The sequence below is a fragment of the Alligator mississippiensis genome, chromosome 6 (assembly GCF_030867095.1).
Source record: "Alligator mississippiensis isolate rAllMis1 chromosome 6, rAllMis1, whole genome shotgun sequence".
NCBI lineage: Eukaryota > Metazoa > Chordata > Crocodylia > Alligatoridae > Alligator > Alligator mississippiensis.
In genome coordinates, this window is record NC_081829.1 from 50,012,123 (window position 1) to 50,024,143 (window position 12,021).

Below are 12,021 nucleotides of genomic sequence, written 5' to 3' on the forward strand. Positions count from 1 at the left end.
ATTTTCACCTCATCTGGCCCCAGAAAATGGTCTATAACAGTGTCTAAACAAGCGCATAGCTACACCTCACTTAAAAAAATGACTGATAGGATGAAACTCTGAACCTTCATTGCATGAGGGTTCAGATGAAGACATTTCAAAATATAGCGTCTTCTGTAATTTGTGTGTGTGCTGCCTCCCAGGCAGTCCCCGTTTTCAGAATGGGAGGGAAGAAACAAAGTGGAGGGAGTTTGGTTTGGGCGGTTTTCAGCCCTGTGGAGGGTGGGGATACTGGAGCCTTTACCTTAGGGGGCTCCAGTACACCCACCCACCCTCCAATGCCTGCTGGGAAACCTGTAAAAGAAGCTCCCTCTGCTTCACTTCCCTCCTCCCATTCTGAAAAAGGGACACACCGAGAGGGAGGAGGGGCCATCGCTAGGGGAAACCAGAGGCAGTCTGGTATCCAGCAGCTAGATTCCCCTCCCTCCTGGAACCAACAGGGAACTTCTGTTTGGTCCAGGTGCTCTCAGTTACAGTGGGGAGCTGCACTTCTGTTTGCACCCTCCCTTAGTGGCAGAATCCCCCTGTGCCATGAAGGGGTGATATTATATCTATTTTACAGACCAAGATGCAGAGATTAAGGTCTGAAGTTTCCATTAATTTAGGGTGTCCAGTTTGAAAAGACAACGACCACCGTATATACTCCCATTTAGTTCTATTACAACTGTGAAAAGTCATTACTTCTGAGTTTCAAGTCAGGCACCCAGAAAATGAAGAGCACAGACTATTAGCAGCTACTAATAAGAGTTTAGTTGAAATGATTGGCCTAGCATCATATAGTACCTCTGTAGCAGAGGCAGGGATGGAATCTAACTTACTAGGATAGAATTCACTTGCCTTTACCACAAAACTGTCCTTTCTCTTCCTGCAGTCCCCTACCTCCTTCACTACATACCTCCTTACTTCTGCAATAAATGAGGCAGGGATCCTACACTAAAAAAAACAAAAAACAAAAGCTGATTCACTCCCACAGCAGATCTCTCCTATGCTCCGAATGGAACAAGAGACCTCCAGAAAGAGATTACATGATCGGAAAATTCAGGGCTGTAGCATTTATGCATGTGCACAAGAAGGCAGAATCAAGGTTGTTTAAGCAACCTGAATTCTGATGTTTCCAATCTCTGAGCATTTAGCCCTGCAACCTTAATAACGGTCTTTTGTAGTTTTGGTGTGTAACTATCTACATTTTAAAAAATTATCAAACATTTAAAAAGTCATGTGGCATCACCCTCAATCCCACACACGGTTTACTGGAGTCCAGTGATAAATCATCAATAATGAGCTTTGCCTCTTGAACTAATGGGTTAAACAATGTCTGCAGTACACTTTCCTCCCTTACCTGGAGGCCTGCCTAGAAATGGATGAAACTTACACTTTGCTGTGAGCAAATATCTATGAAATCCATTGACAGAGTAATATTGAGACTGGTGCTCTGGTGTAGGCAGTGTACTGTACCAGGTCCAAGTCTTCCCCACCCAGCCTCCTAAGTCTTTTCTCAGCCAGATTTATGCCAAGTTTTTCCCTTACTTTAGACTCACAGTCCTCATCCCAAACCATTGTTTTCCTTCCCTCCCAACCCAGCTTGTATCCTCCTTTGCATTCTAATGAGACAGTTTCCTCTTCCAAGCTGCCTGATGTTAGTTAGAAGGTCACTAAGAGAAGTTTCAGATGAGACAGTCACTCTGGTCAAGAGCAGCTGGAAACAACCCCTGCAAAGAAAGTCTGGCTTTGTCCTTTTAGCCCTGGGCTGGAACACGTTCAGCCACTCTTTGAGGAAGGTACATGGGCTGTGCAGCCACATATAAAAGAGCTTGAGAGAACAGAACATATTCAGTTGCTCTCAAAGTTCTCAGGAAATGTGATCAGCACTAGAAGCTGTCAGGCTAACACATGCTCGGAAGACAGAATCTTCAGAGATTTTTAGCTGCTAAAATTTAAAAAAAAAATATAAAAAATATATATATTTACTGGACAGATGTGAAATGATTTTGCAAAGGCTGGCCAAATTTTGGAGTATTTTCACAGCAGTGACATAAGGCATATCCCTGACAAAGGCTACCCCCTGCCAAATTTCAAGCCTCTAATCCAAAGCATGGGGGGTTTGACAGTTGTTCACAGATTCTTTTTGACATGGGCAAAAAACATGTTTCCACATCTGAAGCTAAGGGAAAATAACTGAACATTACTGACTGAAATTTCCAAAAAATAAAATTAAATCTTAGGAAGCACTTCTGGCTAAAATTTTCCTTTTGAAGGGTCAGTGCTCAACAAAGTTAAAATCAACTGTAAGATTGGTTTTATAGTAGAAAACATTAGGCAAAAAACATATTGCACTATCAGGCCCTAAAATATGATCACTGAGATTCTTGTGTAATTATTTAATGCAAGGAGCTGGGACTTTGAGAGAAAAATTCTACAGGATTTGAAATAAAATTTGAGAGTTGGCTACACTGCAGAATACATTTCTAAAACGAATAATTAAACTAAACCCACACTTTAAGGCATGAAAAACTTATGTGCATTTTTTTAAATCTCCTTTATGCATTTCTGGATAGCTTCTTTGTAGATGTAGAACAGAATCTTACTCTGCTACTCGTTTCACTAATTTTATTCAAAATATTGCACAGGAAGGTACTATTCACACAAGTAAGCAAACCAGAACCCTTTGTCATTATGAAAAAAACATGCCTTTGATTTTATGTACAAGATACCAACAGTATTAATACTCTATGTGCATTGAACTATTAGTGGATTTATGACCACAAATAGGTTAAAAGTGTTCCAGCATATACACTCCTTAAATATATCACATTATCTTGGTTCTAACTTTGCAGGGTGTGGTCAAGCTGGCTTTGAATAATCAGACTAGTTTGTTCAGTCCTACCTATTAAGACAGATCTTTGCCTGAGGAAGAATGAAAAGACAAGTTTCACTTAGTTTAAGACTCTAAAGCTGTCCAGTTCTTATTGAAGTCTTTGAATGTGTTACTCTCAATCTCATTATCCCAAGCTGCTTTCAAACAAGAAAAGAACAGAAAATAATGCTAATACCATATTACATGTTTAATATAAAATGCACATATAATTTTATTGCAAATAGAAGAAATTCATGGTGCTGGTTTCTATAACATATAGAAGAACAAACTGGAGTTGACCATTTCAGATCTTGGAAGTCTTGTCTAGTTTTGTTTCAAAAACTAGGATTTTATTGAAAAGCTGAACCAAAGTGGAAGTCTACAGTGATTCATGATGAACACACTGTGCACTTCTCCATTTCAAATGTCATCATCTATTTCATGCTCATCAGTGAAAGATACTTTCTTAAAGCATATTTTGACAGCTTTTGCTGTTTTGTTTTAAATGTCCAAAGAAAACAGAACTGGGGGAAAAGGGAACAAATGGGGGTGTCTACAACTTTCCTTGGAAGACTGTCACACAATTTAGTAAACTAAATAGTAAGGTTGTTACTATTGTTACATACCTAACAGCTGACAATGTACAAGGTGCCAGTGTGAACTGTCATTCACACAAATATTAGAAGTCTATTAATATTTTAATTGGTCCTTTAGCATGTATTTCTTGCTCTTTTCTCAACTTCAGTTTCTGGCATATATAGGCGCTGACTCCATGGATGCTCCAGGGCTCAAGCACCCACAGAAAATCAAGTAGAGGTTGCTTAGCACCACAAGCCAAGGCTGTTTTGCTTGCAGGTGTTTAAAAAAAAGCTTTAATGGAAGCAGCATGTGCCTTCTACCTGGCTCTGCAGCATCTGTAAAGATCAGGTGTTTCAGTGGTGCTTTTGGGAGCTTTAAGCTAAAGCCAATTCAATTAGGTATTAGACAGAAGTGCCAAAAAAGCCCCACTAAAGTGCTCCATCTTTACATACACTGCAGAGTCGGGTTGAAGTAATGCACTGCCTCTTCTGGGCATGCGTGGGACTCAATGTGGGAACATGCCAAGTTTAAAGTAAAGCACCAATTTTGTTTTTTTGTTGGGTTTTTTTACGTTTGCAAACACCCACCATTCAAAAAAAGCGGCTTTTCGCCAACTGAGAACTGCTACCCAAAGGAGTTTTCCATCTATTGAACCCTCTGTAAAATCCCATGAAATAATAATAATAATATAAACTTTCATTTCTACCCAGAACTTTTACAATCTTTTCTCTGATACCTGATGAAAGGGTGTTTGTGCCTGAAAGCTTGGAATTAAAGAATTTTTTTTTTGCAAAAATCCTGTTGGTCTACTAAAAGATATTACCTTTTCATAAGCCCTGAGGCAGAAGAGGTACACTTGTTAAAAAAGGTTGAAAACCCCTGCCTTAGTGAAATGCAGCTGGAATAAACAAGTACTAGGGAACCTAGGAGTTTATCACCTAAATTAAGACATACCAAATGTAAACAACAGAGATGGGGAATTAAGAGCACCAGTGCCCAAAATTCTGGCCCCATGGGTCAGATGCGTGACATGGGGTCAAGTCTGCAGGCTGGATCCCACACAGGGTCAGGTCATGGGCCCAATTCTGCAGTGCCTTGATCCAGCCACAAACTACCTTAATCCAGCCCCGCACAGCTTGCCTACCAGATCCAAATTTACGCTGTCATGATCCAGCCACATGTGGCCTGTTTTTCTAATCTAGCTGCGTACTACCCTCCCTACTGGATCCAGCTGCAAGCCAGTTGCGATTTTATGTTCAAGACCACATTAACCAGCAGGGCTCCCCATGGGTCCAGAAAGCTGGCAGTAGCAGAGCAGTACCCCACTCCCCCACTGCCAAACTTCCAGACCTTTGGGGAACCCTGTAGGCCAGACAACATGGCTCCACAGGCCAGATCTGGCCTCCAAGCTGGGGGTTGAACACCTCTGGTTTACAGAGATGAAGAGAGTAACATGAGGTTACATTGACGCAATAAAATTTCCACATTTGGAGTCTTTTTAAAAAAAAAAGAAAAAGATATAAACAATGTTATTTGTAAATCGCCAGTGGCCACCAGCCTAGCCTTTATCCGATGGCAACTTACTATAGGCTTCATGCCAGAAGTGAATCTTGAGGGAAGGGGTAGGGAAGGGTTGGGGAGGGGAGATCTGAAGGACAGGACAATGGTTTAACAGATTAGTTCAGGAAAAGGCATCCCATGTGTAAGAGGAAGCATGAATATACTTGGAGATATATATAAGTAAACACAAGCATGGTTAGTCAAATGGAGTGACAAGGACACATTACAAAGCACATTAATGGTCCTAAGGGACCATGTTCTCCCTTTGCCCCATCGCCAGGCCTGTAAGGTGAGGCGAGAACAACTTCCTGCAAGTACTATTAGTAAGTCAAGTCCACCTGGCAAAAAAGCATGGAAGGTCATTCTCAGCAGTTGCTCCTCAGCTTTCGAACTTCTTCCCTCAAGGCCCAAAGGCCCACCAGAGACTGAACCCTGGACAACTTTTGGAAGAGCTGTAAGACCTTCCTATTTTGGTAGGCATTTAGCAAGCAAAGCTAGGTTGAAAATATTGGGTGGGGGGGGGGAATCAGTTTTACACTGATTTTCTAATTCCCTTTTAAGTAATTTGGTTCCTTTTGTTGCAGACCTGTCTTCTGTCCTCTTAATGTAATGTAATTTGCCCTGGGCCTTTGGTAGAAAAGGCAGCATATAAATACAGATAGACAGAGCTTCAGTAGCTGACTTGATTCACAGGAGATGCGGCCTGATTTGGCCGACTGGGCCACAGACTAAACAGGCAGCTGAAAGCTGCCTCTAGCTAGTAAGTCTGTTGGGGGAGGGGGAGGAAAGGAAGGTAGGGAGGGAGGGATTGGGGCTGGGACAAGATGCCCAGCCAGGGCAGGGGGTGCATTATTCAGGGAGCAGGGCAGGGGACCTGGCATGTGGGCGTGGCAGTGCTGGGAGAGGGGCTCTGCCTTGCTGCCACCTGCTCACCTGGGGGCAGGGGGGGGGGGGGGGGGGGGGGGGGGGGGGGACCACGGCGGGATGCAGGTGCAGCTCACTCCTGGCAGAAGGGGGCAACAGGCAGCAGGGCACAGCCCCGTTCCCAGTGCTGTTGCGCCTTCATCCTGTGTTCTCCGTGCCGGCTGGCAAGCAGCAACAGGGCAGAGCCCCCGCTCAGAGTGCTGATGCAGGCACGATAGCACTGGGAACAGGAGCTATGTCCTGCCGCTGCCCGGAGTGAGCTGTGCCTGCATCACGCCCCCCTCCCCCCCCCCCCCCCCAAGCTGGCCAAGCAGCAGCAGCAGCGCATAGCCCCTGCAGCTCCCCCCACCAGGGCAGAGGCAGGCACAGCTGGGGGAGCCGCAGGAGAAGCCACCATGGCTGCCCTGCCTGGTCCCATCACCCACTTGGCCCAGCATCCTGGCAATTAAAAAAAGAAAAGCCCCACACTCATCAGATACAGTAGCAACGATTGGGACGTTTGAGGGCTTGTGGCAGAGCCCTCCCCACCCCCCAGCACAGGGCAGTGGGGGACAGCAGGGATCGCCCTCCCCCCACTTGGCAGCTGCCCTATGGCGTGGGTGCAGCATGGCTCAGCAGAGTGCCGTGCATTGCCTGGGAGCTGTGGTGGCTCCAGTAGTCAGCCGGAGCCTGGCAGCACTCAGCCCCAGTGGCCCCAGCTCCCAGGCAGCACGTGGCGCCCTGCCGAGCCATGCTGCACCTGTGCCATGGGGCAGTTGCCATGGGGAGGCAGGGGCCATCCCTACTGTCCCCTGCTGCTCTGCCATGAGCCCTCAGAGGCCCCAATTGCTGCTCCTGCAGCCAGTGAGTGTGGGGCTTGTTTTTTGGGGGTTTTGTTTGTTTTTTTTAAAGCTCTGCAGTCACCAGCTACAGGAGCAGGAATTGGGGCCTCTGGGCGCTTGTAGCAGAGCCCCCCTGCGCAGCGCGGTGGAGGGATCGTGTCCCCCCACCCCGACCACTGGGTACCCACGCAACAGCTGATACATCGCACGGGTGCAGTGAGGCTCAGCAGAGTGCCGCACAGTGTCTGGGAGCTAGGGTAGCTCGAGCAGTCAGCCGGAGTCCGGCAGTGCTCAGGCCCGGCAGCCCCAGCTCCCAGGCAGTGCACAGTGCCCTGCCAAGCTGCACTGTCACACCATTGGGCAGCTGCTGCGTGGGTACCAGGTGGGGAAAAAAAAACGATCCCCGCTGCCCCCTACTACCCTTCGCTGCAGGTGGGGGGTGCTCTGCTACGAGCGCCCAGAGGCCCCAATCGCCACTCCTGCAGATAGTGAGTATGGGGCTTTTTTTTAAGTGCCAGTACTAGGCTGGGGCTGGGCAGGGGATGGGGCCAAACAGGGGAGCCATGGGGGCTTCTCCTGTGGCTCCCCCCAGCCGATCCAAATCACTGAATCTCTCCGAATTAGTGCCAAATCATCAGTAGCTGATATGGCCAAATCGATTCAAGACAGTGATTCGAATCTCTGAATCGAATCACTGTCCTCTGAATCAAATACTTCCCTATTCACACAGGCCTACTACCTCTAAAACCACATATAACACTGGCTCAATTGTCACCACACACTACACATTTCTGCCACAGCTTAATACCTAGCTTCTCTCTGTACCCTTTTGTTTTTGATTTAATGGGTTATCTGTAATTACAGCAATTAAGACTAAGTCAGAGAATCTTAATGATCTCTGACCTAACAGTAACTGGTTAGAAAGAGGGACTATCAATGACAGGGCCTTTTTATCAGTGCTGAGCTACTGTAAGGGAAATCTATTTACTTCTGAGTAAAACTCCGTTACCCAAGACTGCTTCTTTGTTCTGAATGTGTACTGGTATGCTGGGAGATGAAGAGGGACACATGGTTATTATTAGTTTATAATAAAGATATCACATTTTAACATCAAAATCCTTAATAAAATATCCACGAGCTGACTTATCAAATTACAACTGTAATGACATGTCCCAAATTTTTTAATCTATTCAGTCACATTTCTAGCTTCAAAACAGAACATATGCATACATTGCCAAAGTAGTTACCTTGCATAAAAATCTCCTGAACCTTTTGTTCTTTTACCCAGGCTTTTACTTCCTCATGTAGCTGCGGGCTGTCCCTGAGAACTGGGTTTAGACTGTCTACGTCGTCCTAGAGATTTAAAAAGCACCATATGTTATGTTTATTCATAACATTTATGAATATTTTCCTAAATATAACCTGGAATACAATGTGAAGTAACCTGGCCCTAAATGTACTGATTAAATACAAATCTATGTACTATTCTTGGAAAAAATGCAAGATAGAAGAAAAGGTTGCAGCATGAACAAAGTATACAGATCCCACAGGTGGTAAGACTTATAAGTTATTCATAGGATCAGACATTTATAAATAATGCCTCATTGCAAGCTAGTTCCCCTATAAAGAATACAGTGTTTATAAGCACACAGCAAAAAAGGATAATAAAATGTGATAAAAAGAATTTAGAAAGTTAGTTCAGTTTTACTTTTTTTTTAAATTAATTGAATATATACTGAACACACGTGCACACACACAAGCATGCACATAGACAGAAACAATTTAAGGTTTTGCATTATACATCTGTAAAAAAAAGAAACATTTTGACAATTTTAAGGCTGAATATAATTTTGTTAACAGTATGGGTTCAAAGATCATATATTTCAATATTGGTTAAAATGCTCTTAAATATTTAATTTTAAAATATACATTTTCTTGCCACTGTACTATTTTGAGTTAGTGAGATAGCATCTTGACAGCTAAACAATGCATTTTTGGTGGCACTGTCATCATACCAGTATAGATACAAAACCATTTTTCTTTCCCCTAATGCACGGCTCACAGAGACACAGGACATGGTACAATCTATTGGTTCACCTTTAAATGGTGGCATTTCAAGGTATATTTTCTACTCCTGCATTCATGTTCAGTGGCAGAAAAACAATAAAACAGCACTGCTGATTGGTGGCTCTGAGAAGAACACAGGCAGCTCCTTGAAACTAGTAGATAAAAGGTATATTGTAGCTGTGCTAGAGACTTCCATCTACAATTAAAATAACTGGGGAAATCCTCTGTACATGGGTTAAATGTTTTAACAATAACTGACCCATTTCCTTTCAATAATCCTGTTATTAAAAGAGTCTATCTTTAACTGCATCTTCCAAGCTTAAAAATGGGAGTGAGGGTGCATATAGTATCAAAAGACAGGTCTAAGAGGTAAAACATACTTTGCACAGGAAACTGAAAATCAGCTTGAAAATTGTATAAGCTTCAACACGTGAATTCCAGGCCTACACACTGTGTTTGCCATTTGACATATTGCATCTCTGATAAGTACAACATACGGAGTCACAAAAAAGCCACACACAAACACACGAAAGCTATACAAGATATCACAAAGATCCCTTCAGAGATTAACCTAAATATGTGTCTCTGTATATATATCTAAAAAATAAAAGTTACCACATTAAACATGTAACAATGGTAAAATATGCTGAAAGTGAAGCTTCTCACTGAATGTTTCCAGGACATACGGCATATTCACACGCACAGGATGTGTGAATTGCTCAGTGGTGAGACCTTAAATAGAAGAGCATCCCCCGCCCCCCCCCTGGTCCCCAGGTGAGAGAAAACTGCATCTCAAAGGATCCCAATACAAGTAACTAACCTTCATTTTTCCTTCCAGTTTGCTGGAGGCTGCAAGTGAAAGGAGCAATGGAAAAATCCCTGGCCGTACCCAGTTTACTCTCCCTCTTAGCATCTAGCTCTGCCACCGTGACAGGATATTGGGCAAGATGGACCTATGGCCTGACCAAGTAAATTGCAGTTCTTCTGGAAGTTTGGGGTAGGTCCCTTCATGGAAGAGACTAGAAAAAGATGACTTACAAAAGAAAGTGGGGTTCCTTTAACTGATATTATACCAGAGGCACGCTGTCAAGGCTGCTATGGCCTCAGCAGGACCTAAAGCAATTGTGTAGGTTTGTATGTATGTACCTGCCACTGCAACAGTGACATGGTGGGGATGAATTGCCTATGCAGCAGTGGCAATGGGGGATTGGAGCATGCACAGGATCACTCACACAATGGTGGCAGCAGCAGCAGGGAGCTTGCACTGCTCTTGCAGTGGGGGTCCTGGGGAGTCTGTATTGCAGCACACAGACAATGTGGTGTATGGCCCCAGCTGCTCTGAAGCTGGACATGCTTTAATGCATGAATCACAAGTTTTAATACGAACAAAAACTCATTACAACTGCAATGTTTTACAGAAAAAAAAGGCTAAGTAGATTTTGCAATTCTTGCAGAGGTCAGCACCACATTAGTCCTCGCCATCTGTGGTTTAATTAACTATAGCTTCCTCTGGCTGCTTAGAGATTTTCTGATGATTTAAGGCATGAATTAAATGAAAACATGAATATAACAAACTTAAAAATACATTTACACTGAACACGTGTAGAAAATAAGTACTGCAATAATTTTTTAAAAATATTAATGTACAGGGTTGTCATCCAAATTTAGGAGAGCCAGCTAGGAACTCATTCAATTTTGGTATTAATTTCAACTACAATGGAATTATTCTCACTTATATTAGAGGTTAATTTGCTCAGTAATTATAAGACTACAGACAGACCCAGTATTTCAAAAGCTTAAAGCTTATCTTCATTCATCAGATCCATTCTATACACAAGAAATTATTTTATAACCAGTAAGGTACACATCCACTTACACAATCATCAACTGCTGTACTTAAGATTATTCAGTTTCCAGAACTAAGTTAATAAAGTGATTAATTTTACAAGATTACCGCTTGCCTTTTCCACACAGGTATTGCCTCAAGATACACCATGATGAAAACAGGTTTTTCTGGTTACAGTGCAATTTATCAAACCCTGATAAACTGTTTATTTGCCATCTCAGTCTATGAAGGACACAGATTTTTAACAAAAAAAAGTTTACTTAAGATCAAATTGAGTAATATATCTATTATGCTCATTTCCAAGGAGAACTATTTTGAAGATACTACAATGGCTATGACTGCACCCCTAACACAAGATGCCTGTGCAACTGTTGAAGCTGTCCTCAGTCTCAGGAATTTAACAGCTTTATAGCTGCTTCTAGACTTTCAGACAACAACAGCCATAAAAATGTAATTTTTAACCTTAAGATTGCTAAATTATTTCCTCTTGGATGCAAAACCCAACAACAGGTTTACTAGATGGAGCATCAAACAAAAGTTTTTAAAAATGGGCTTCTCCTACAAAAAATTCAATGGCACCTTTCTTCAACCTTCCTAGACAATCAAACCTTTAATCACCTTTCCTGATTTCTTCCTACTCAGCCTCTCTCCCCCAAAATGTTCTATTACATTATTTCTCCATCTTTTACAGCCCCTCATGTCAGCTGTATCTTCTCCCTTTTCTTTTCTCCACTCCCTCTCCTCTTTTCTAGCTATCATCTCCTCTGCCTTGTGAAAAAAAAATGAGGGAGGCAACTTATTTTTGTGTAATACCTAAGCCAGCTTTTCTGCTCAATATTATCCTGGCTCACTGAAGAAAATCAAATCAAGAGAGGCTCTTAGAAAGGTACAAGCAGGAGATGAAGCAATGAAATATAAGGTAGCATCTGATGAAGTAGACCAGCGGTGCTCAACGTTTTTGCCTCTACAGGCCAGATGAGTGGTGCATGGATGCCAACAGGCAAGACTGGGCCCCACACTGCCCAAACTAGCATACAGGGCCACACTCTTTGGTCTCCGAGGCTTCCCATGGGTCCACAAATTTAGCAGCAGGGGACCTGCAATTAGCTGCCACCACTCTCCTGCAGCCAAATTTTTGTACATATGGGGAGCCCCACAGGCTGGTTGACAGCTCCATTGGCCAGATCTGGCCTCAGGGTTGGGAACTGAGCACCTCTGAAGTAAACTATATCCTACAAAAGCTTACTCTTCTCTGAATGAGTTAGTCTGTATAGGGTGCCACCCTGCCCTGTCTTCTACCAAAAAAAAAAAAAGAAAATAAAAACAAACAA

At 43.2% G+C, this 12,021-nt stretch overlaps 1 protein-coding gene across 3 annotated transcripts in view; it reads right to left on the reverse strand.

Annotated features, from left to right (window-relative positions):
• JMJD1C (jumonji domain containing 1C) overlaps positions 1-12,021 on the reverse strand; it is a 258,840-nt gene that overhangs the window by 50,970 nt on the left and 195,849 nt on the right. For all 3 annotated transcript variants that reach the window (XM_014610135.3, XM_059729870.1, XM_059729871.1), the window contains exon 4: positions 8,025-8,130. In XM_014610135.3, coding sequence (XP_014465621.1) covers positions 8,025-8,130 — 106 coding nt within the window. The remainder of the gene's footprint in view (positions 1-8,024; positions 8,131-12,021) is intronic.